The sequence below is a fragment of the Cydia pomonella genome, unplaced genomic scaffold, assembly GCF_033807575.1.
Source record: "Cydia pomonella isolate Wapato2018A unplaced genomic scaffold, ilCydPomo1 PGA_scaffold_78, whole genome shotgun sequence".
Taxonomy (NCBI): Eukaryota; Metazoa; Arthropoda; class Insecta; order Lepidoptera; family Tortricidae; genus Cydia; species Cydia pomonella.
Window position 1 is genome coordinate 69,385 of NW_026907911.1, and position 24,858 is coordinate 94,242.

General features: G+C 37.9%; 1 protein-coding gene and 1 long non-coding RNA gene across 2 annotated transcripts in view; one reads left to right on the forward strand and one right to left on the reverse strand.

The window, feature by feature from the left end:
- The first annotated feature begins 3,744 nt into the window (after window positions 1-3,744).
- On the forward strand, window positions 3,745-4,824 carry LOC133534292 (uncharacterized). The gene is made up of 2 exons (XR_009802003.1): window positions 3,745-4,233; window positions 4,656-4,824. It is a non-coding gene; the product is annotated as an uncharacterized LOC133534292 (long non-coding RNA).
- A 6,075-nt stretch (window positions 4,825-10,899) lies between these two features.
- Window positions 10,900-24,858, reverse strand: part of LOC133534290 (homocysteine S-methyltransferase-like) — a 46,181-nt gene continuing 32,222 nt past the window's right edge. The window contains exons 4-7 of the mRNA XM_061873394.1: window positions 18,966-19,066; window positions 17,582-17,743; window positions 13,532-13,746; window positions 10,900-11,950 (exon numbers count right to left, since the gene is read on the reverse strand). Of these exons, the coding sequence (XP_061729378.1) occupies window positions 11,752-11,950; window positions 13,532-13,746; window positions 17,582-17,743; window positions 18,966-19,066 (677 nt within the window). The 3' untranslated portion in view covers window positions 10,900-11,751. The remainder of the gene's footprint in view (window positions 11,951-13,531; window positions 13,747-17,581; window positions 17,744-18,965; window positions 19,067-24,858) is intronic.

The window sequence follows — 24,858 nt, forward strand, 5'->3', positions numbered from 1 at the left end:
GAAAACTTCTCAAAATGTACTACATTTAAGCTCGCCAGAGTTAGACTATCTATCGCATTTATAGTCTCAAATCGATTTCATCAAAAGCAACGTGCTAGAAACTGATAAACTTACTTATATCTAATTTTCATTGCTCACTGGCTTTGTGGCTATTGGGCAAGAAAATCTTCATTTGTTTGAATGTCATTTGCACGTGTTCACACCGGTCCCTTCCATTTCACAACCCGTCATTGATCGCGCTTTCTAAATTAAGGGCCGCTTTCATCAGGCTTTTAGGGTTCCGTAATTTAAAAGGAACAAAGAGAACCCCATGTGTTCGGAGGGCAGTTTTAGCCGTTAGCCTATTTGCTATTTCCTCCATCGTATGTAATGCATAAGTTATAATATAAATCGCATACCTATCAGATCTAACCTCTAGCGGCTCACACCATACAAGGAAAATTCGCAATCGAATTTGAGTCAATTGTATTAGAAAATAGAGTAGACTTTGTTTCATTTTGAAATCGAATGAAACAAAACAAAAGCAACTCTGTAGGACATTGAACCCCAGTTTAATGTAAAATAATTAATACATACCTAAAACAATTCGTCAAGAGCATGATAGGCCATGGCATAGTAAAGTGAAAGTTTTTTTCGTCGTCGGTTGACTGGTGGAGAACGCCATTTGGCATTGAATCCGCTATTTGTTTAATGTTGTTCATATTTTGTATAGTTTAAATAAATAAATAACTTGTACAAAAATATCGGTACCTACTTAGGTAGGTATGTAGGTATGGCTGTCCCAAAAACAACGCAAAATTTGAATGAAATAGGAAGTACTTTTTTTTCGTTTTAATAATACTTGTTTATAAAATCATTAACTAGTTGGTTACTAAGTTCTGTTACTCGATTTGCAACCTCTTTATTTCCGTTAAAACAAGTGCTACCGAAAAAATAAAAAATGACAATGTGATGGATTTGTGAGCTATAATTATATACCTCACATAACGCTTATCTCGTCGTATCTATAATGAATTGGGGCCTAAAAGAGAATCGTATCGCAGTAATTGCGTTGCACAAATGTGGGCACCCGCCAAACAGTATTTTGAAGTTGCTTAAAAACCTAAAAATCAACAAACAATTTATTTATCGCACAATTAATAGATACAATAGTACTCAGAGTTTCAATGACCGCAAGAGGTCTGGAAGATCACGCACCGTTCGGACCCCAGCTCTAATAAAGGCAGTGAAGGCGAGAATTGCAAGAAACCCCGTCCGGAAGCAAAAGTTGTTGGCAATACAGATGTCTGTGAAGAGAAGCTCCCTAAAAAAAGTTATCAATGAAGACCTTGGACTATACGCTTACCGCAGACAAAAAGGTCTGAGGCTAGAGAGAAGTCGCGTGCTATTGAAGCGGTACGCACAAAATGGCCACCGAAAAATACTATTTACAGATGAAAATTTTTTTACCATTGAAGAATGTTGTAACCGCCAGAATGACAGAGTGTATGCAAAAAACAGTCAAGAGGCGATTGCGGCTGTTCCGAGAGTGCAACGAGGCCATCATCCCTCTTATGTGATGATTTGGTTGGGCGTGTCATACTCAGGGCTAACATAGGTTCATTTCTGTGAAAACTGGGGTCAAAGTTTACCAGGAAACCGTTCTCGAACCAATAGTGAAGCCCTTAAGCCACACCCTATTTCAAAACCAGCCATGGGTCTTTCAACAGGACTCAGCTCCTGCCAAAAACAACTCAAGCCTGGTTTCGAAGGAACAAAATTGACTTTATTGCCCACGAAGACTGGCTGTCCTCCAGCCCGGACCTTAACGCCCTGCATTATGCCATATGGCAGGTTATTGAGGAGAAAGCCTGTGCTAAACCCCACACAAATCTTGACTCCCTCAAGCGGGCGATAGTTAAGACAGTGACGGAATTAGAAATGACAATCGTGCGTGCCGCTATTGATGACTGGCCTCGTCGTTTGAGGGCTTGTGTCAAGGCCAGAGGAGACCATTTTGAATGATATTGTCATATGTAATTCCTGATTTTGTGTAATTCATTTTAATATATAGTTTATTCAACTTTCGTTCGTATATTTTATGTAGATAAAGATTATTGCAGTAACATAATTTAGTAACCAACTAGGTAAATACACTTAATAGGTTTATTTGTGGAATAACACGTCGGGCAAAAGGCCTCCACGGCTTTGCTGTTTCATACGCACTCTTTTGTCAAAAAAATCCGTGACCATTTTGCATAAAATCGGCTGATCGGCTTTCGTATATTCGTAAATTCAAATCTTGCGTTCTTTTTGGGACACCCATTATTTTTATTATCAAGTTTTCTATATATCAAAAGTACCCGTACCTATGGAAGGTAGACTACCTGATTGGTGGTGGCCCTAGTGGATTTGAGTTCCATAACCCGTGCCATGAGTCACTGACAGTGTCAAAACTGACATATATGCTATCGAGAACGTAACTTACTTTCTATGCATCTCGAGTACGAGACTCGCATATAAGTGCGAGCGAGATGTATAGAAAGTAAATTAGCAAAAAAATAGATAGCGTTTATTTCAGTGCCGAACTGGTGGGGTAGCCACAAAGTTCGCTCATCAAACTGTTACTTAGGTAGCCTGTAAATATAGTGAAATCGCCGACATTAAGAATTTGAGTAAACGGACATTTGTAGACGTGCATTTACCCATAGGGACCGTGCGCGTTGGAGGATCTGCCATCTTGTGGCCTGAATCGGGACGATAAACATGCACATGTACACGTCACGTGTTTTCTTGTGCATAGTAGGTTCTGCCATCTTGTGGGCTAATTTTACGAAGGTTGTTATCTCTGAAAATTAACAATTAACATATATTTTAAGTAATAATGGATATAATAAAAATCTTTATATAACGTGTTGATAAGATCATGGTAGTCTTTAAGTGCGAGATTACGAAGTAATTAAGGTAAAATTGTTTGTTTACATTATATATTTGCAATGGACAACATTTCAATTTTGTGACCCTATAATTTTATTGGTTCTCTGCATTTTAATTGAAACGAGGAATACGCTAATAGTTTATTTATTCCACTAGGATTTGTATTTAATTTATTATATTTTTTTAATATGTACTTATTCTAAAATGGCGTAACTCCAGTTTTACGTTAGAAGCTAGGTCATATCTCGATAGAAAAAAAAACATGACTTAACACATTCACTGCCAGGAACCCACCTGGTGGGCGCTCGTGAACTTTGTTCAGATGCCGGACAACCCGTTGGGCGGGTTGTTTTGTACGCAGCTATAGACCACCGGTTTCTGGGGTAGTGCGCCGTTTTTTGTCTGGCAGTAAATGTGTTTTAATCTGACGTTGTCTGTCATTGGCAATGTTTTAAACTGGTATGTTGTCGTTTCAAAACAATTTGATAAAATATCGGTTTTTCTACGACGATTTGGATATTATAACGAATACTGATACACGAATACGATACCAGGCTTTCATACGGATACGATGGATCGACGGATAAACACTAACGAATGTAATGGTAATGTAATTAAATATTTGTTCCTATATCTTCGACGAATCATTTTTGCTATTTTTGCAGTAGATAAGGGAAGAAACAGTATTTGGTATACTTTGGGGGAGTATACACCGAAAAAAATATTTTTCTACAATACTACCAGAACGTATAGTAGTTAAAAATATAGTTATACCTACTAAAATCCGGTAGTAATAACAAAAAATGTTGTATCGTGTAAAACTTGTTTTTTAAACATCACTGTTTAATTCTAGTTAAATGCAATTTAGTACTGCTTACAATTTCGTTGTATATTTAAAGATGCAAGTGTTGTAAATATTAAACGTTTGTCTCGTTTAATATATGCATCGTAACACTAACTATTGATATGTAAAAATAAAGATACGAGTGTACACGTTACAAGTTATTATGTTATGGCTACTATAATGCATTGTACTCTGAACGAATCAAACAGTGCCAACACCATGGTGTATGCGCCGGTGGCGGGGGAGGGAGAAAGGAATTGCGCAAGTCACGGAACAGCCATTGCCCCAGCGTCTTTCGTTGCGACGGTCGGTGTTTTTATTTACTTAGATCCTGTCCATAATTTAACTGTAAACTAGTACAAGTGTATAGTATAAGTGTGCTTAAAAACTTGTCTGTTTTGTGAACATGGACGAAGACCTAAGAAACCATCTAATAACGTGGAACCTGGAGGAATATACGGAAATTTTCGAAAGTAAGTAAAAAGCTGATGTTATGGTCGAAATTAATGTTTGTCATCACTCGCCTGTATTCATTATTAATAAATAATTATGAATGCTTTGTATTCAATTCCGCTGTAAAATAGTTTTAGCCATATACTCGAGGTGTGGTGTATGGTTGTACTTACCTAGTTTGTGTTTGATACCTACATAATTATTTCGAGTGACGACATATTTATTGTAACAAAATGGCGTCATTTGATGGCTATGCATTTTATCCATGTCATTTATCGACGAGAGTGATATTATAACTCATGTATTCATAAAACAAGTAGCTTGAGCAGTTCTTTTGCCTTTTCTAACTAGGTTGTTGCACATTAGGGTTGACGCATATATACGTATTTATTAAGTCAAATACAAAAACTATGTTTTAAATTAATTATTTATTTGTTCTCAGGTGCAGCCACTACTCTAAAAGTATAACCAAATCCCTCGTGGGGGGCAGTCATGTTAACCCAGCCTGCTAGACCCTTTAATTTATACTGTTCTTGATATACTTTAAATAATTTGAAGATGCTTTATAATTATCATTATTTAGAAAACCAATAATAAAGCGTTTGATTTTATTTCTCGTATTATTTTACTTTTAAATTGTCTACGATTTGTGCGGTGTACTGGTTATATATTGTTCACGTAACCAGAAGGGACTTCTAAACGGGCCATATTTTTACTGCAATATGTGGCCGGCAACTATTAGTGTCCCTTTCTAACATGTGAGAGAGGACACCAATAGTTGCTGGCCACATATTGCAGTGAACATATGGCCCGTTTAGAAGCCCCATTAGCACAGTGCGTTCTGGTAACGTGAACAATATAAAACCAGTACACCGCACAAATCGTTCAGTTACACATACCAAATACCTTGTTATAACAACAGGATAGGAACGTATATGTTACTGTATTATTTAGTAACCATTAACAGACCGGCTAATTGGGTTTACTAAAAGTCTTATACCCACTACTAGGGTGCATGGGTATACATTACATTTCTGCACTTTATGAATTACTATACACTTCATAGAGTTAACAAATTTAATTTAACCAGAATGGTCTGGTTATGTTTACAAAGTGTCCTGTCGTCACATATACAACAAGACAGTAAAGTACAGCTAACCAGATTCTGGTTACCAGTACCAGGTTTTTTTTTCAGTGTATATCTCATCGATCTATGAGGCTTTGAACATTTTAAAAACGATTAGTAGATAGTAACTTAATTATATAAATAAATGTATCTTTGTTTCGAAATTCAATCAATCAATTTTTCGTGTTATGGCTCCATCAAGGTGTTGATGATTCTGCCAATGTCGAGGTTGGATAAGACGCGGCTAGTATATGAATCTTATACTTAAGTCGTATTTAATTGACAATGTCAAATCCAATATTATGACACATAATTTTTTTTCGTGATGAATGGCAATGGCATTTCACGTATTGTGCCGTAGAATTGGTAAAATCACATTTTTTAAATTCTTTTGTATTTTTTATAATAAGTCATATTAAATTTATACGAATATATTGCAGTGTTCAGGAAGCAAAATACTTCCAAAGCATATGTAAAATTTCAGGTTTTATAAAAATGAAATGTTGTCAATTTCTATTGGAACTTTATAAATGACAGAATCACAATTTTTTAAACTGCTGTCAAAGTAGGTACAGTCACGTCTGAAAATATTTTCATACGTGACCGTACCATTCTAACTGTTAATAGGAAACACTTAAGTTAATTTTATTGGGGACTATGTGGATCTTTTCGGTTCGGATTTACGAGCACCGACGGCCCACTATCACTAACATTTTGTATAGCAAGTAAGACTTGCGGTTATCCTCATTCCTGATTCGTTCGTATTCAAGGAAACATCTCATCTACAAGTATCATTATTTCAGTGTGTATAATATATACACACTCAAAAAATAATAGAGTTTGTATTAATAATAATGTGATTAACAATGGTGTGTCAAACATCTCAATCAAATAAGGCCACCCATCCATTTCTAAGGGCTCTTGAATTTCACGCTGCGTACTTGTCCTGTTCCGTGCGCTATTATTATAATGTTCGTTCTCTAACTTTGTAAAATATTTTAATTGTAAAACGCATTTAAACATAACTCTTAAAGGTATTTGGAATTTATTTTAAATTTCGGATGATCAATGCTTATGTAGCAAAAGTTTTTGTGGTGAGTGAGTGGAGATCTACTTACTCATCAAATGTCAAAGTACCTAAACCTGAGTAGGTTTTAAACCCGTTACATTTTAGCTTTGCGATTCGATCTTACCCGCAAGTAGTTTTTGCGACATTGACCCATTTCCCGAAACTAAACAAAGTTTTCGATTTTGCCACGCAGCTGCGCGATAAACGTCCCAATAAACAACTTCGCTCTTAATGAAAGGCTCTTTATGTTAATTTCTAACGCAAGGGTCATGCAATATATAACTGGAACTATTCTGAACTGTTATGGCGGGTGGTGATGGCCGGCTCGGTTCAGTGGGTGCCTATCGAGGCGAAACGCCATCGCCATTCCCCACGTAAGTGCAAAGCAAGGGACACAGCAGCGTTGACTGGTCAGCTGACACTAACGCCTGCGGATTTTTAACGCTCATCCTCTACGGGTCACTGCATGCTATTATAAACCTGGAGGGGAAATATAAAGGGAAACTGTTCACTTAACTGTTAAATGTAGAGAGTTGACATAAAGTAAAGGGCAAGGTCCTTTCAAGGGAAATCCTTTCGTCTTTTTACGTGTATGTATATGCACGTAGAAGTGTTTAAGTACTTAAAGAAAATAAAGTCAAAAAAATAGGAGGAATAGAAATGATAGAAAGCGTTAGAATTTAAGAAAATTTATAAAATCAGGAGAAATAATTCGTGTACTTTTTAAAATTGGTAGTTATACCTTGAGATCTCCAGATAAACATACTAATAGTCCTCGAGGGTGGGGGTTGTGCTGTGGGTGGGTGTAGGGGGGCGTAATATTTTCAGAAATAATCGCTCTGAAAGAAAAAAAAATGTATTTCCCCCCCTCTATTACCTCTAACTTCTGAAGTATGGGTCCAAAAAATATGAAAAAAATCGTGGAAGCAAAACTTAGTAAAGACTTTCAAGGAAAACTATAGAAAACCTGATAGGCCTAGCCGTTTCTGAGTAATGGCAAAAAGTCTACCTTGACGGACGCGTAACTACGGAACCCTACACTGAGCATGGCTCGACATGCTCCTGGCCGGTTTTTTTATATTTGATCAGCAGGTGACTAAGCTTACATATTCTAAACAATTTTTTTTAATTATGTTGAACAGTTACGAAAAAACGACGTTTTCTTAGATCGCCTATTTTTGCCTCTTTGTTAACTTAAACAACCTCTAGCTGTGTGTGTGTGTGTGTATTGATCATAGAGTAAAAATAAACAACCAAAGTTGTAGGGAATTTTATGGTAAAACTTTAATTCGAAGTAATTGTAATTGCTATTCGTAAAGATATTCGAGATATGGATATATAACGTTGGTACAGGATTAAATCGTACTAGGGATGAGCTAGACGAGTAAAAACCAATTTATGAATAAACCCTAAACCTAGGTAGATACTGAGGCCCGCTTCCATATACCTCGACAGGCAGGAAGAACATACAATAGCCATAAATGCCATATCGATCGCTGGCTTACCTGTGCCGGTTATGCCGCCAGCCAAAAATATATTTTGATATACCTACTCTACTAAAGACATTTATGAAATTCACATGACAAATAGGTATTATTGTAGGTATCCGACCGTCTAAGTTTATACTTCATATAAATACCTACCTATACATACCCATTACCCATAGTTCTAGCACTCGCATGTGCCTTAAGGGATAGGTACTATCAGATTTCACTACCGACATCCGAAGCGTTGAAATGGTTCAATATCACTCGAAGTTCAATCAAAGAAAGATGTTATCCACATATTGTAATCAAATGGATTAGAGCAGCCTGTTTAATACTAATAGGTATATTTGGTATCGAAGTTTCTGTAATCCGCGCTAATTTCACATTTGCATAACACTGGCCCGCCGTCTTCGTTTTTATTAAAGCGGGTGTTGGATAAATTTAATAAAACAGCCAAAATGGTCTTTAGCTGGGTGCTTAACGAGTAAGGCTTTAAAAATGCCTAACTTAATTTTGATTAAATCCACAGAATACCACGATGATCTCCAACGAGCTTCCGTTTAATGGTTCCTTACTAATTAATAGATGGACGTTCATTTTCATTTATCGTGCACATTAAAATCGATGAAAAATTAATTAGAACGGAGATTTCTTGTTGTTTACTGTTGTGTTAAAATAATCGCGTTATGGCACGTTCACATTAAGTAGCATTATGTACCTGTAACACATTTTACCGCAATATATTATATTCGTTGGCAATATTATATTTTGCGTTTTTTGTTAATAAAATTTTACGGCGCCTCTTTTTGATATTTAACAAATTTAACACATATCAGTGAAAGAATAAGGATCAAAGTCAAACGGCGTTCTAAAAGTTTTAATCATCTGTCTAAAAATAGCAGTAAATTTAGTGTGGCTACAAAATTTTCTTTGACAATCCACATGGCAATCTTTGGCATTATGCTGAGTTGGGTCAATTTCGTGATGCACACTTTATTATTTCCTCTTTTCTTGCTTTGTTTGTCTGTACATGTTCGTACATGTTTTGTACGAACTATCTATCTATCTTTATGAGTTATCTTTATTACTTACATGAGTATCAGATATGTTGAAAGTTGCGCAAGCGAGGACTCCCAAATTAAATCGAGCGTAAATGATTTGAAAAAAAAAAACACGTTTCGCGGATTGCTTGTTTTAAGGCACGAGAGGTAATCAGCCTTTGCTGACAAGCAAAAAAATCAACTCGCTAATTCGAGAAGAAAATACCTGAATTGAAATACAAAATCTGACTTCAGATTGAGCGCGCTAAATCCGTTCTACTAGCTAACACGGATCAACAATTAAATTACTTAGGCTTCCTGCAAATAAAAAATTCTTTATAGCGCACTAATTATAAAGAGAATAAAGAAAACCTTTCTGATCTAGTGATATAATAGTACATAACGATACAAGTGCGAAAAATAGGAAATTCGAAACGAGTGGTGATAAATTAAAACACGACCGAAGGGAGTACACCATATGTACTGTAAAAATATTTACGTAGGTACATAGTGTACATAGGTAGTTATTACTTCATGTTTATTTTTACCACAAAACTAGTTTTTTTTTAAATACAATTGCTCTAAAATTTGTTAGTACTTTACATTAATGCTAGTGCATATACTTTTCAATTTCTTTATTTACATCATCCCTAATCCAATACGTCCGCTCTAAAGGGATCGGATGCCCTAAAACTCTTTATTATTGATTGCACCATTTTGTCGTTTATCACTTAGATAAACCAATTTTAGGATAAAAATATTTACAGGTAATTACATAATAGGTGCATTTTTGCTGTCCAATTTTTTGTTCACTACATTTGGATAACATTTTGTAGGTTTAGAGATTTGTCCCAATAAAAATGTACCTACTGATATGTCATTTTCAGCTGTTACAAACATACCGTACGTTTTCGTACGTTATATATATAGGACGTGCGGTGGAATTGTGGTGTTATAATAGTACACTGCGTCTATCCACTTTATTTATAGAAATGTTAATTATATTTCACAGTCTACCTATATTTTAACCGACTTCAAGATTACAAAAGGACGAGGATTCAGTTGTATGTTTTCTATGTTTGTTACTTCATAACTCCGTCATTTCATTGCCGATTTTTATAATTATTTTGTATATACAGTACAAATTAGTTCCATTTTAATTATGGGTATGGGATGGGAGGAATAAGTAGATTGAATTTCGAAAAATTATTGTATCGTTTGCTTTTCGCGGCAGGAACCCCGTTTAACCCGTTTTGACAAAATAAAGTAAAAATTCAACAAGCTCATTCTTCACACTGAATACAGTTAAATAAATTTAGTTTACCGATGTAAAAAATATTTGTTTCATTAACATATATACTTACATTTACATGACATCCCCTAAATTTTAAAGGTTATGATTATTTTGATTATCAAATCTGCCATACATGAGTTACTCTCAAAGCTTAATTTCGCGACCCTCTGTATAAGTGCCGCAACCCCCCTGGAGGCCGCGATCTACACTTTGAAAACACTGGTTTAATTTAATTGGTTGAATAGGATTACCATTGTCACCTTGGTTGACGTAAACCGAAAACAGTAAAAAGTAAAATGCAGCGGAGGCTCATAAATTAAAATTAACTCGCCTGAAGGTTCGTTAAGATATCTCGGGGCTCCTACCAAATGACATCTTGTGGGCACTTGCATCAAAATGGACGTTGGCCTACCATGGAATTTAATATGCTACGGGCTACGACGTAGCGCTACGAACCACAGTACATATAACGGAGATAGGCTTTTTTTTATTTGACCTCAAAATCAAATCTCGGACAGAGTCGCAACGAGCATAATTATTATTACAACGTATATATCATTATTATATGTATCATGTTGTTCTCTGTACAAACATAGTTCAGCTCTTCTTCCCCCCCTGGTGCAACGCAAGGAATAACCGCCAAATGAAAGAGGAAAATAATACACACAAATTAGATTTTCGTATTTCTGAAAAATACGTTTATTTATATTGATATTGCATGCATTGCTGCTCATTTCTGACTGAACATATATAATACCGTAGATTACTTTCATTCATGGAGTAACATTGATCATCGATTTAAAAACTATGTGGAATTTGTTAGTGAGCTTTCTTAATATACAGTGTGTATTTTTGATACGACAGCATAATCAAAGGTAAGTTAGTTTAGGCTGTAATGAACACACTTTTATAGGTTTTACAAAAAAATATACGGCTTTTATTTTTTCATATAAAATAATTCAGCAAGTAATGTATTACTACTTTGTTTTAACTCAAGACGTCGCATTTAATGACGCGACGTCACAAGTGACCATGATGTACGAAATACATTGGCGCTTGAAAAATGATCAAAAATTAAATGTGCTCTGGTAGTTAAGACTAGATTTTAAAAATCTTTTAGAATTGTTTTATAGCACTTAAATCTATGTCTAGTTAACGTTTGTGGTTAAGTATATCAAAAATACACACTGTATTTCTTTCACGGTTGCCAACTACATCAACAGATTTTTAAGGTCACCTTCGAGAATCGGAATCTTAAAGCTTCTAAATCGTTGATCAATTTTACTCCACGAATCAAAGTATCCCCGGCATTTATTCTACGGTATTAAAACGACGACGGTATTACAACAATGAACAGTATCGATCAAAATGTTTAAACTTCTTAACATTTACACACTTATAAAACTTACGGCCATTTAAATAGGCCAGGAAGCTAATTAGGTAACTCAAAGGCTCGGAACATTCATAAATTCGGTCATTTGTCTTGTTCGACTAGGGTCATAAAGGAGCGTAATGTCGGTATTTAGGAGACGTGTTTGCTGGCGGTCTCCGGGTGAAAGTTCTGGAACCGGTACCGCTCGCGCCACTTTCCGACCTGGTTGCGGATGCGGGTGACGTCGGCGGCGTACGTGCGGCAGCAGCCGCCGACGTACCGCACGCCGAGGTCCAGCCAGTCTTGGATGAACACTTCCACGGCTTCGCATTTGTCGCGGTCAATCCAGCTGCGGGCAAAAAGGGTTAACTAATTTACAAGTGATACCGCAGTTTAAGCCCTTTTGACAAGTAGGCATGAATTTAGGTATCAATGTGTAAAGGGCAAGGATAGTGCGGGCTGTAATTATATTCAAATACCTATTTAAGTTTTGTTTTTATGAGTAGAAATAAAAAATAGTGTCACCAACTCGCTTTTAAATACCGTTTTGTAATAAATACACAAACTTTTTAAATATTTAGTTCATTTTAATACTACATTTTTGACAGTTTTGACAATGATTATTATTCGTACTTAGCAATTTGTTTTTCGATATTAAATCTAGGTATAATGAATATCGGTCTCTTTGTGTGGTATTTCTATAGAAGGAGACCCGTTCTCATTGTCCGTGATGATTATTATGTTATTATTCTGGAACTACCAAAGCTGTTTGTTTATTACCTATCTTATTTTGTTAACTTTGTTTATACCTACTAATTAACCTCCGGGTATATGTGTTATTTATCTTTTTCTCTACATATTGTGTACAATATTATATAATATGCTTATTACAACTGTTTGTGTTCTAAATAAATAAACAAAAAATGAAACTAAAGATACTACCGCGCATAATATTATTAGTTTAACCGGCCATGAGCGTTATGTTATAAATCTGGAGAACCCTAAAATCTCACGTAGGCACCAACTTAACACGTAAGTGTTGAGCACTTGAATGGAATAGGTTCCCAGTCAGCTTGAAACGTGATCTATCACTACTAAGACGTTCGCTCAGTTGATAAGTAGTACCTAGTTGCTTTTATAATGGTTCTTTGTTTTAAAGCTAAAGTCTCTATTAAAATTACCTATTTATATATATAGATATTCGACGACCGGTTTGGCCTAGTGGGTAGTGACCCTGCCTACGAAGCTGATGGTCCCGGGTTCAAATCCTGGTAAGGGCATTTATTCGTGTGATGAGCATGGATATTTGTTCCTGAGTCATGGGTGTTTTCTATGTATTTAAGTATTTATAAATATTTATATATTATATATATCGTTGTCTAAGTACCCTCAACACAAGCATTATTGAGCTTACTGTGGGACTTAGTCAATTTGTGTAATAATGTCCTATAATATTTATTATTATTATTAGATATTGCATCACATGAAATAGGGCATGACCCCCACAAGTATTCGTTTATTATTTCTCATGCTGTATGCGACTATAGTTAGTTTAGGAGCTTAGGGTATGGCGAAAGTTTTCTTAGATTTGGAGGATCCGAATGCAGTCAGATATGGCTTGCAATTATGCGTGAAGCTATCGACAAAGCTAATGTAGATATCTATAAAATAACCCGTATGTCTACATAGCTGACTACGGTATTCGTATAAAATAAGGTATGCTGTAGGCACGCTTAAAACATTGTGGTGGAAATGGAACAAAAAACTTTTAGTAAAAACCAAAAAACTTTAGATAACGCTTATTACCGAAGATAAAGGTCAATGGAATCTTAACAATAGGTCCCATCCGTACACTTTGTCGTATGAGGTCAAATAGCCGATGGCTGAGACCGAGAGTAATAGTTAGTTTTATCAAACTGCGAAATCTTACCCGATTTCTGGGTTGTATTTTTCGCCTGAATTGGGGTAAACGATAAGTGGAATTGGCGCATGTAGTCGGTCGTCGTTAAAGCCTTTCAGGAGATTTTTCACGTAGGACGGCGCGCAGCAGTTCACTCCCACGGCCACCAGCTGGTCAGGGTTTGTTTCCCAACACTTCTTTGCCACTTTTTGGAAACTTTCGCCGTGAGCTATGCTTTGGTTGTCCTGTAAGTTAAAAACATATAGTAGGGGAGAGTGGGTCACATAGGATCACTTTTTTGTAAGAGGTAATTGCGCCGTTCAACCTTCAAATTGTGTCGTTTTCATATCTAAGCCTAGAGTTTCAATCTAACTCTTAAACCTTATTAAGAAAAAAGCTGCTCAAATTTTAATAAAAGTGATGAAAGATTACCCATGTGTAGGAAACAGTGGATCACCGTCCGATTAAACGAAACGATAAGAGCTGTGCATTGATTGAGCATTCATCCATTAAAATAGATTAAATTTCATAATTTTTCATAGAGTCCAATGTTTTTTTTTGTCTTATTTTTTGCATACTGGCTACAACTTGAAGAACAGGGATTTCGCTCTTTCCGTGGAGATTTATATTATTCTAGTATCATGTTTTTTCCTGAAAGAAAAAAAATATTCTTCATGCCTGATTTTTCTTTGATCAACTGTGGCCAAATTCCATGTGATCCACTCTTCCCCATTAATGGTAGTTGTAAAAAAAAACATTTATTTATGTATTTGATTGGTTTATGTTTAAAATAAGGTAATAAATCGCATATTATTTTTCGTACATTAAAATCATATTTACAATAATATAAGAATTAGTACTAGTAATACCTATTAGTAAAGTTATTGCAAAAGATCCACTGTTACCATTGACCCATTCTCCCCTAAGTACTAAATTTATACCTAATTCATGTAATTCATTGCACCATCTGGAAGAAAATTGTTTTGAAAGGTCTAATTAAGTATTTAAGATATCAATCTAAGGAGGAAACATAGGGATTGATGGTTAATAGCGTAGGTACTGCTAAAGGATGACTTATTTATTTAGGTATAATTTGGAATAAAATAATTCCAATTGTTTTGCAGATTTTCCAATCGCCTGCCGTTTTAATAGCTTGTCTTGAAATCTGTTACAAAACAACAACCGAAGCGAGCAAGATTTAAACTAGGCCAACGCTGCGATAGCGTTTCAAATAAAGCAGGTTGACAACTTTCTCGAGTCAAATGCCAAATATTGATGCAAAGTTGTGGCCGTACAAACTGGAAATGCTGATTTTTTTAACTCTTTTTTTTTGGCAAATTAAAAAAAATCATAACTAGCATTGCTTGCGCCTCATAGGGCATAAAAATGTTCTTAGAAAAGATTTAAAAACCGGCCAAGAGCATGGCCATGCTCAGTGTAGGGTTCCTTAGTTACACATCCGTCACAGTAGTCTGCCTTGAACGAGGGCTATTAGCAACTTCCTTCTTCCTCGCGTTGTTCCGGCATATTGCCACGGCTCATGGGAGCCTGGGGTCCGCTTGACAACAAATCCCAAGATTTGGCGTAGGCACTAGTTTTTACGAAAGCGACTGCCATCTGACCTTCCAACCCAGAGGGTAAACTAGGCCGGGTTGGGATTAGTCCGGTTTCCTCACGATGTTTTCCTTCACCGAAAAGCGACTGGTAAATATCAAATGATATTTCATACATAAGTTCCGAAAAACTCATTGGTACGAGCCGGGGTTTGAACCTGCGACCTCCGGATTGCAAGTCGCACAATCTTACCGCTAGGCCACCAGGCTATTAGCAACTATTAGTAAGCATCATGTACAGTCAGCAAAAGCTAACTATTAAGTGATATTAAATGAATTCATATTATAGGACATTTTACACAAATTGACTAAGCCCCACAGTAAGCTCAAGAAGGTTTGTGTTGTGGATACTCAGACAACGATATATGTAATTCATTGATAATATATAAATACTTAAATTCATAGAAAACAGCAAAGGATCAGGAAAAAACATCCGTGCTCATCACACAAATAAATGCCCTTACCGGGATTTGAACACTGAACCATCTGGTTAAGTTTTCAGCCATGAGGCTTGTTAATTAACAGTTCATTAAAATCGATATCTTTAGTAATTACGTAAGTATGGTTACAGCCTGCTAACTAACGTTTATTATGTTAAAGTCTCTTCACAAGAACGTACTTTATCTCGCTATTATAACTTAAGCCATTTAAGTTTATCCTATAGTTAAACTAGGTTTATTTTGTGCTGTGGTTGCATACATCTTTAGCTTTATTTTATTTGACATAATAACATTTGTTCCATGTCAAATGAAGCGTGCTTAACATCAAATTTAATTTGATGACATTAACAGCCATTTTTAAACGAAATGATATATACAAGAATAATAAATACAAGTCGTTTAAGAGATAAAATTCATCCGAATAAGAATTTATTTAAAAGGTAGGTACAATAAACCGAGGTTTAATTCGTGCCTTCCCAAAATAATCGTGAAAAGCTGCACTTAAAAATAATTTGCCGAATGGTTGAAATGACAAACGGTTAAATTGTGAACTGAATTTAACTGAAAGATAAATATACTAAAGCTTGATCAGTAAGAAAGCATGTACCTTAAAACGTGTCTAGGTACTTTATTACTAAATCTGCTCCATTATTCAGAATTTAAAATTAATTGTATTGTGGTATGTTGATATAAAGGTAGGCCGATTTAAAGTAGACCATCATTACTATCATGTTGTAACACTTAGTGAGCTTGTGATGTGATATATTTTTAATAATATAAAATAGTACATTACGATACAATTGCGAAAAATAGGAAATCCGAAACGAGTGGCGATAAATTAAAACACGACCGAAGGGAGTGTTTTAAATCGACACGAGTTGCGAATTACCTATTCGCACATGTATCGTACAACGTTTTACAGTACATATGGCCCTTTAAATGTTCGACACAGTAACGTAATATGCTACTTCTCGCACTAGTGCTATAAAGTAGCCCCATATGTACTGTAAAAAAATATTTTAGCACAATTACCTACTCGGGAGCATAGTTTAGCATTTTATTTTAGCTGCTTCTGCATGAGGGATCTGAGGTTGATGTTGCTCCAGACTTCTTAGAAATAGTCGCTCAGTATAAAGGAAAAATGTATGGTCGCTGGAAGGAGTTCTTTGATGCATGATCGCAAGAAAAAGGAATATGATACAAGACCATCCAATGTGAGCCTCCTCGGATACCTTGGTGGGAAGTGGCTGACTTAAACCGGGCGAATATTGTACAGGCTTCGGTCCGGTCACATTCCATTAAATATGTTTGCTTATCTGATGAGGAAAGCAGAGTCGCCCAACTGCGATATTTGCGGCTCTGTCGAGGATGTACAGCACTTCCTAATGGAATGTGTTCGGACTCGAGACAAGAGGGCGCAACTATTTGAAGCTAGGGGTTATGCAGTAACTGATATTGGGGTTTTTCACTCGATGTTGGCGGAACCGCTGTCTAAAACTGCGAAATCCGTGTACAGTTTTTTTTGACAACTCGTAACACATTGAAACTGTAATGTAGAGGCCCAACGGAGCCGACATGTCTCATTGATAAAGGCTCCTTTTAAATATGTAGATTAAAAAAAAAAAAAAAGCATTTTATCTACAACACAGACAAGGCAAACAAAACAATATATGTCTAAGGAACTGATTACAAAAAAAAAACACAATATCACTAAATAGTTATCCAACTTTAATAGTGTGTTGTAGCTAGTGCACTTAAATTCACCTGTACCTGCCTTCGTCCGTTAACTACCGCCCTCTACAAAATTACGTCTATCTATTTATCTAACCACCTTATTCATAAACATGTACTAAAGTTACGATACCGCTAATAATCGTTTGTCCCTTTCCGACGTATCGGTATGATGGGACAAACGATTATTAGCGGCATCGTAACTTTAGTACACGTTTATGAATAAGGGGGTAAATATTTACCATTCTAACACAGTTTTGTTCATGTCAAACATGTAACTTGCAAACAAAAGGTACCTTGCAACTGAAGGCCAGCCAAGCTTTCATGTGGGGGTATTCGCGGAGCAGCTCGCAAAGCATCTCAGCCTCCTCTTGGCACGGGATGGTCTCAAGCGCAAGCAGATCGACTCCTGCGTCCACGAGCGCCTGAATGCGTGGTCGGTGCCATTCCCGCATTGTCTGTTAAATACAAATAGGTACATACTTATTCATGTACTATTGTCATTAGGCTGGAGTAGAGAGAAAAGCTCAGTAAATTTAAAAAATGTAACGTGTAGCACTTCGCGCAATAGCACTACGCCTTCAGAAGGCATAATATATATTATTTTAGCATCGGTACACCATTTTCCGACATCACGCGTAAGTTAAAATAACATATTAAGTAGATGCATAACAAAACTGGCGTTTTCTATAGAAATTGCATATAGGAGAGTAATAAACTGTGTCCAATCAGTCCAAAAATGCTATCAATTTCATTTCGTTTGTACCTGGTTATTATGGTTGGTGACTGGTTGGTAGTACATAAATGAAACATGCCTGAAACTTTAATGCCACATAAAAATAAATTAATGTTGTAAATATTTTCGCTACGTCATGTTTGTTACTGATGTTCATCCGTCTATCTCGGTACCTATCGTTAATTAACTGTCCGCGCCAGTCAAATGCCGGACCGGTTCAAAAAAGAGAGAAATGGTGAGGGACTTTTTCATATTGCCGATGTAAATTTTAATTTGCCGGCAACTTTACGGCTCTCTTTACGATTTAGCTGACGCTTTCAACTTTTATTAGACTATGCATTCATGGCTTGGGGGTTCAGTAGGAACAATCTCAAGAATCTCCTTTTGTTGACAATAAAATTCAGGCTTGTCCCGGATTATTCTGAATGTGTATGAAATAAAAAGTAGTTTTTAAAATTATGTTACGAATATGCTCCATACAGATGTATATCATATCTATGCCTCCATCCACAGAACCAAGGAATTTCTGTCGTGGCTTTAGTACTATATACCCACATACTTGTATAATTCAAACTGAGGGGCATTCTAATTTTTAAAATAAGATATTGTTTTTATATTTCTCACAATGCGCCTCGCTCCAATACACAGGCTCGAACCTTGTTCATAAATATGATTATTCGTGTTGAATCCTGAAATTTTACTTCGTAACTTAACTACTACAATAAAAATACTCATTTAGAGTTTACAACTTAGTCGGCGAGCTTCACATTTAACATTTAAGTTATTCGAAAGCTTTTCCTGATTTTGCCGCCCTAAAAGCATTCTATGACGCAGTAGAAGCTGAAAATGGCGAGCTAATGAGCTACCTACTGTTGCGGTGAAGTTCGTCTATTATTAATAGTTGACCTGATATCCCAGCAATATCGGGGCTAGGTTATTTTTACCTCCACTGATGTTGTATCCGCATAGCTGCCGTCGTACTCGGAGCCGTCGTGTAAATGGGCCCCGTAAGGACCGACGGACCCCACTACCAGCGGCACGTGATCTAAATCAACAAGTACTCATTAACGGCATGACATAGCATTAAGAGCCCTTAATCCTTGGAGCGTTCTCCGATTTCACGAAATAACGCTCGATAGATGGCGTTGGCGCTCGGTACGCGAGCGCCGGCAACGCGACGCGCGTTTCAATGCAGACTAGAATAATCTTGATAGTTTTCAATATAATTTCAAGCAACATTAATTTTAGTTCAATATCATATGGGCACTCTTTATTTTATTGTATATGCACAGTAGTTTTTTTTTTTTTTATGTACACTACTACTAAGTGTACAGACTACAGAGTGTACTATAACCCTTGCTCTTTATTCTGTCTCTTTCACACCAATGGAAAATGAAGAAGTTACTAAATGACTGCAGGTATAAATAAAGTATATTAGTGCGATAGAGAGACAGATAGTGTTTCGTTGTCGTATCGTAAACGATTGGCATGTTGGCCACACACTTGCTTAGTGCCTAGCCAAAATACCAATCGTTTGCGTATATATTAGTGCGATAGAGAGAGAGTAGTGTTTCGTTGTCGTATCGTAAACGATTGGCATGTTGGCTACGCACCCATGATACCTAGCCAAGAAGCCAATCGATTGCGCATATTAGTGCGATAGAGAGACAGATAGTGTTTCCTTGTCGTATCGTAAACGTTTGGCATGTTGGCTACGCACCCATGCTGCCCAGCCAAGATGCCAATCGTTTGTGCATATTAGTACGAGAGAGAGACAGATAGTGTTTCGTTGTCGTATCGATTGGCATGGTGGCTACGCACCCATGCTGCGTAGTCAAGATGCCAATCGTTTGCGCACATTAGTGCGCTAGAGTTTCAGTGTTATTTGAAATCACGTTAGGGTTTGTATTATTATTTTTGACCCGAATGAAGTCCATCCAGGTTCTTATGATGGAGTCAGGAGTTGGTCACCAGAACTCCTAATCTACTCATTATAATTCCATCGTGCTTGGGCTCAAAAGATTTGCCCTGACGAACACCATCGATCTAGATGAGGTCCAGGGTCTCATGACGGAGTCAGGAGTTGGTCACCAGAACTCCCCAGAACTCCTAATCTACTCATCATAACTCCATCGAGTTTGGGCTCAATAGATTTACCCTGATGAGCACCATCAATCTAGATGAAGTCCAGGGTCTCATGATGGAGTCAGGAGTAGGTCACTAGAACTCCTAATCTACTCATTATAATTCCATCGTATTCGAGCTCAATAGATTTGCCCTGACGAGTACCATCGATCTAAATGAAGTCCAGGGTCTCATGATGGAGTCAGGAGTTGGTCACCAGAACTCCTAATCTACTCATTATAATTCCATCGTGTTTGGGCTCAAAAGATTTGCCCTGACGAGTACCATCGATCTAGATGAAGTCCAGGGTCTCATGATGGAGTCAGGAGTTGGTCACCATAATTCCTAATCTACTCATCATAACTCCATCGTGTTTGGGCTCAATAGATTTGCCCTCACGAGCACCATCAATCTAGATGATGTTCAGGGTCTCATGATGGAGTCAGGAGTTGGTCACTAGAACTCCTAATCTACTCATAATTCCATCGTGTTTGGGCTCAAAAGATTTGCCCTGACGAGTACCATCGATCTAGATGAAGTCCAGGGTCTCATGATGGAGTCAGGAGTTGGTCACCAGAACTCCTAATCTAATCATTATAATTCCATCGTGTTTGGGCTCAAAAGATTTGCCCTGACGAGTACCATCGATCTAGATGAAGTCCAGGGTCTCATGATGGAGTCAGGAGTTGGTCACCATAATTCCTAATCTACTCATCATAACTCCATCGTGTTTGGGCTCAATAGATTTGCCCTCACGAGCACCATCAATCTAGATGATGTTCAGGGTCTCATGATGGAGTCAGGAGTTGGTCACTAGAACTCCTAATCTACTCATTATAATTCCATCGTGTTTGGGCTCAAAAGATTTGCCCTGACGAGTACCATCGATCTAGATGAAGTCCAGGGTCTCATGATGGAGTCAGGAGTTGGTCACCAGAACTCGTAATCTATTTATCATAACTCCATCGTGTTTGGGCTCAATAGATTTACTCCGACAAGAATCATCAAATTACCATTATGATGAATAGATTAGGAGTTCTGGTGACCAACTACTGAGTCCATCATGAGACCCTCGACTTAATCTAGATCGATGGTACTCGTCAGGGCAAATCTTTTGGGCCCAAACACGATGGAGTTATGATGAATAGACTAGGAGTTCTGGTGATCAACTCCTGAGTCCATCATGAGACCCTGGACCTGATCTAGATTGATGGTGCTCGTCAGGGCAACTCTATTGAGCCCATACACGATGGAGTTATGATGAGTAGATTAGGAGTTCTGGTGACCAACTCCTGACTCCATCATGAGACCCTGGACCTCATCTAGATCGATGGTGCTCGTCAGGGCAAATCTTTTGAGCCCAAACACGTTGGAATTATAATGAGTAGATTAGGAGTTCTAGTGACCAACTCCTGACTCCATCATGAGACCCTGGACTTTATCTAGATTGATGATGCTCGTCAGGGCAAATCTATTGAGCCCAAACACGATGAGGTTATGATGAGTAGTTTAGGAGTTCTGGTGACCAACTCCTGACTCCATCATGAGACCCTGGACCTCATCTAGATCGATGGTGCTCATCAGGGCAAATCTTTTGAGCCCAAACACGTTGGAATTATAATGAGTAGATTAGGAGTTCTAGTGACCAACTCCTGACTCCATCATGAGACCCTGGACTTTACCTAGATTGATGATGCTCGTCAGGGCAAATCTATTGAGCCCGAACACGATGAGGTTATGATGAGTAGATTAGGAGTTCTGGTGACCAACTCCTGACTCCATCATGAGACCCTGGGCCTCATCTAGATCGATGTTGTTCATCAGGGCTAATCTATTGAGCCCAAACACGATGGAGTTATGATGAGTAGATTAGGAGTTCTGGTAACCAGCTCCTGACTCCATCATGAGACCCTGGACCTCATCTAGATTGATGGTGCTCGTCAGGGCAACTCTATTGAACCCAAACACGATGGAGTTATGATGAGTAGATTAGGAGTTCTGGTGACCAGCTCCTGACTCCATCATGAGACCCTGGACCTCATCTAGATTGAAGGTGCTCGTCAGGGCAACTCTATTGAGCCCAAACACGATGGAGTTATGATGAGTAGAGTAGGAGTTCTGGTGACCTACTCCTGACTCCATCATGAGACCCTGGACCTCATCTAGATCGATGGTGCTCATCAGGGCAAATCTTTTGAGCCCAAACACGTTGGAATTATAATGAGTAGATTAGGAGTTCTAGTGACCAACTCCTGACTCCATCATGAGACCCTGGACTTTATCTAGATTGATGATGCTCGTCAGGACAAATCTATTGAGCCCGAACACGATGAGGTTATGATGAGTAGTTTAGGAGTTCTGGTGACCAACTCCTGACTCCATCATGAGACCCTGGGCCTCATCTAGATCGATGGTGTTCATCAGGGCAAATCTATTGAGCCCAAACACGATGGAGTTATGATGAGTAGATTAGGAGTTCTGGTGACCAGCTCCTGACTCCATCATGAGACCCTGGACCTCATCTAGATTGATGGTGCTCGTCAGGGCAACTCTATTGAACCCAAACACGATGAAGTTATGATGAGTAGATTAGGAGTTCTGGTGACCAGCTCCTGACTCCATCATGAGACCCTGGACCTCATCTAGATTGAAGGTGCTCGTCAGGGCAACTCTATTGAGCCCAAACACGATGGAGTTATGATGAGTAGAGTAGGAGTTCTGGTGACCTACTCCTGACTCCATCATGAGACCCTGGACCTCATCTAGATCGATGGTGCTCATCAGGGCAAATCTTTTGAGCCCAAACACGTTGGAATTATAATGAGTAGATTAGGAGTTCTAGTGACCAACTCCTGACTCCATCATGAGACCCTGGACTTTATCTAGATTGATGATGCTCGTCAGGGCAAATCTATTGAGCCCGAACACGATGAGGTTATGATGAGTAGTTTAGGAGTTCTGGTGACCAACTCCTGACTCCATCATGAGACCCTGGGCCTCATCTAGATCGATGGTGTTCATCAGGGCAAATCTATTGAGCCCAAACACGATGGAGTTATGATGAGTAGATTAGGAGTTCTGGTGACCAGCTCCTGACTCCATCATGAGACCCTGGACCTCATCTAGATTGATGGTGCTCGTCAGGGCAACTCTATTGAACCCAAACACGATGAAGTTATGATGAGTAGATTAGGAGTTCTGGTGACCAGCTCCTGACTCCATCATGAGACCCTGGACCTCATCTAGATTGAAGGTGCTCATCAGGGCAACTCTGTTGAGCCCAAACACGATGGAATTATAATGAGTAGATTAGGAGTTCTAGTGACCAACTCCTGACTCCATCATGAGACCCTGGACCTCATCTAGATCGATGGTGTTCGTTAGGGCAAATCTTTTGAGCCCAAACACGATGGGATTATAATTAGTAGATTAGGAGTTCTGGTGACCAACTCCTGACTCCATCATGAGAACTTGGACTTCATCCGGGTCAAAAAAAATAAAAACCCTAACGTAATTTCAAGTGAAAATGCGTTTTTCAGAAAATCGCAGCCAAATAACACTAGACCTTACTCATAGTGTTGTGTTCCTGCCGGTGAGTAAGGTTGCCAGAGCTCAACGAGGGGCGGGAGGGGGTTAGGGTCGGCAACGCGCATGTAACTCCTCTGGAGTTGCAGGCGTACATATGCGGGCCGTATGCTTGTTTGCCACCGACTTAGTATTAAAAAAAAGTAACACTGAAAATCCATCAATAAGCGAGTCTGTTAGGCATACTGTAAAAAATGAACTTTTATTAAGATTTTCTAATCGCAGTATATAGCACTTCTCGGAACTCCGTAGCTGATTACGATCGCAACGAATGCCTGACAATCGAGCACAGGTCCGTCCTCTAAGCGCGCTCCGCGCGGACTGAGAGCGGGGCGTCGCTGCTGCGTGATTTATACGTGTTTTAAAAAAATATAAATTTACGGCAATGTAGGTCCCATAGTTACGATTTTTTTTTATAGGTTAACATAAAGTTACAGTTTGCTATAATATTATTTTTAAAGCAAAATATGCGTACAATTTGCGGAAATAAAATATAATAAAACCCTGTTTTCGCCAAAAAAATGAAGAAAACTCGGAAGGTATTTTATCAGTTTTTTCAAATGAATCTTCGATTGTTAATCATTCCAGCCCCTCGTACGAGATATGTTGAATCAAATTGTAGTCATTCATGTACCAAATGATTCTTGTTTATAGCAAAATTGAGAACCGAAACGCCACATCTCACTGCAAAATTTGGAAAAGACTCCCAAAAAACCTCATTAAAAAAGAGGTTTAAAAGAGAAAATGAAAATTTGAACTGTTGGAGCCCCTAGTTTAGGAAACGATTATTTAAGTACGTTATCAGTTTTTGAATAAATACTAATAGTTACGTCGTAATCTTGAATGAAATAGGAAGCATTTTACAAAATACGCTCGTCTGTAGGAATAAGGACTCTTAACAAAGCGCAATAAGTGTCAACAGCTCGCTCTATTTCATCGCAAAGAGCTGTTATTCCGATGTCGGGCCGAACTCAGGCGAACATCTATCTGAGAGGACCAGTATGTGTGATATCCAATTGCGCGTATGAGCTAAGGATCCCGCTGTCATAATAATTACTGGACATCCAAGGTGAAAGTTTGAAAGCGTTCAGAATACAGGAAAACTTGGCACTACCCTAATCCCATGAA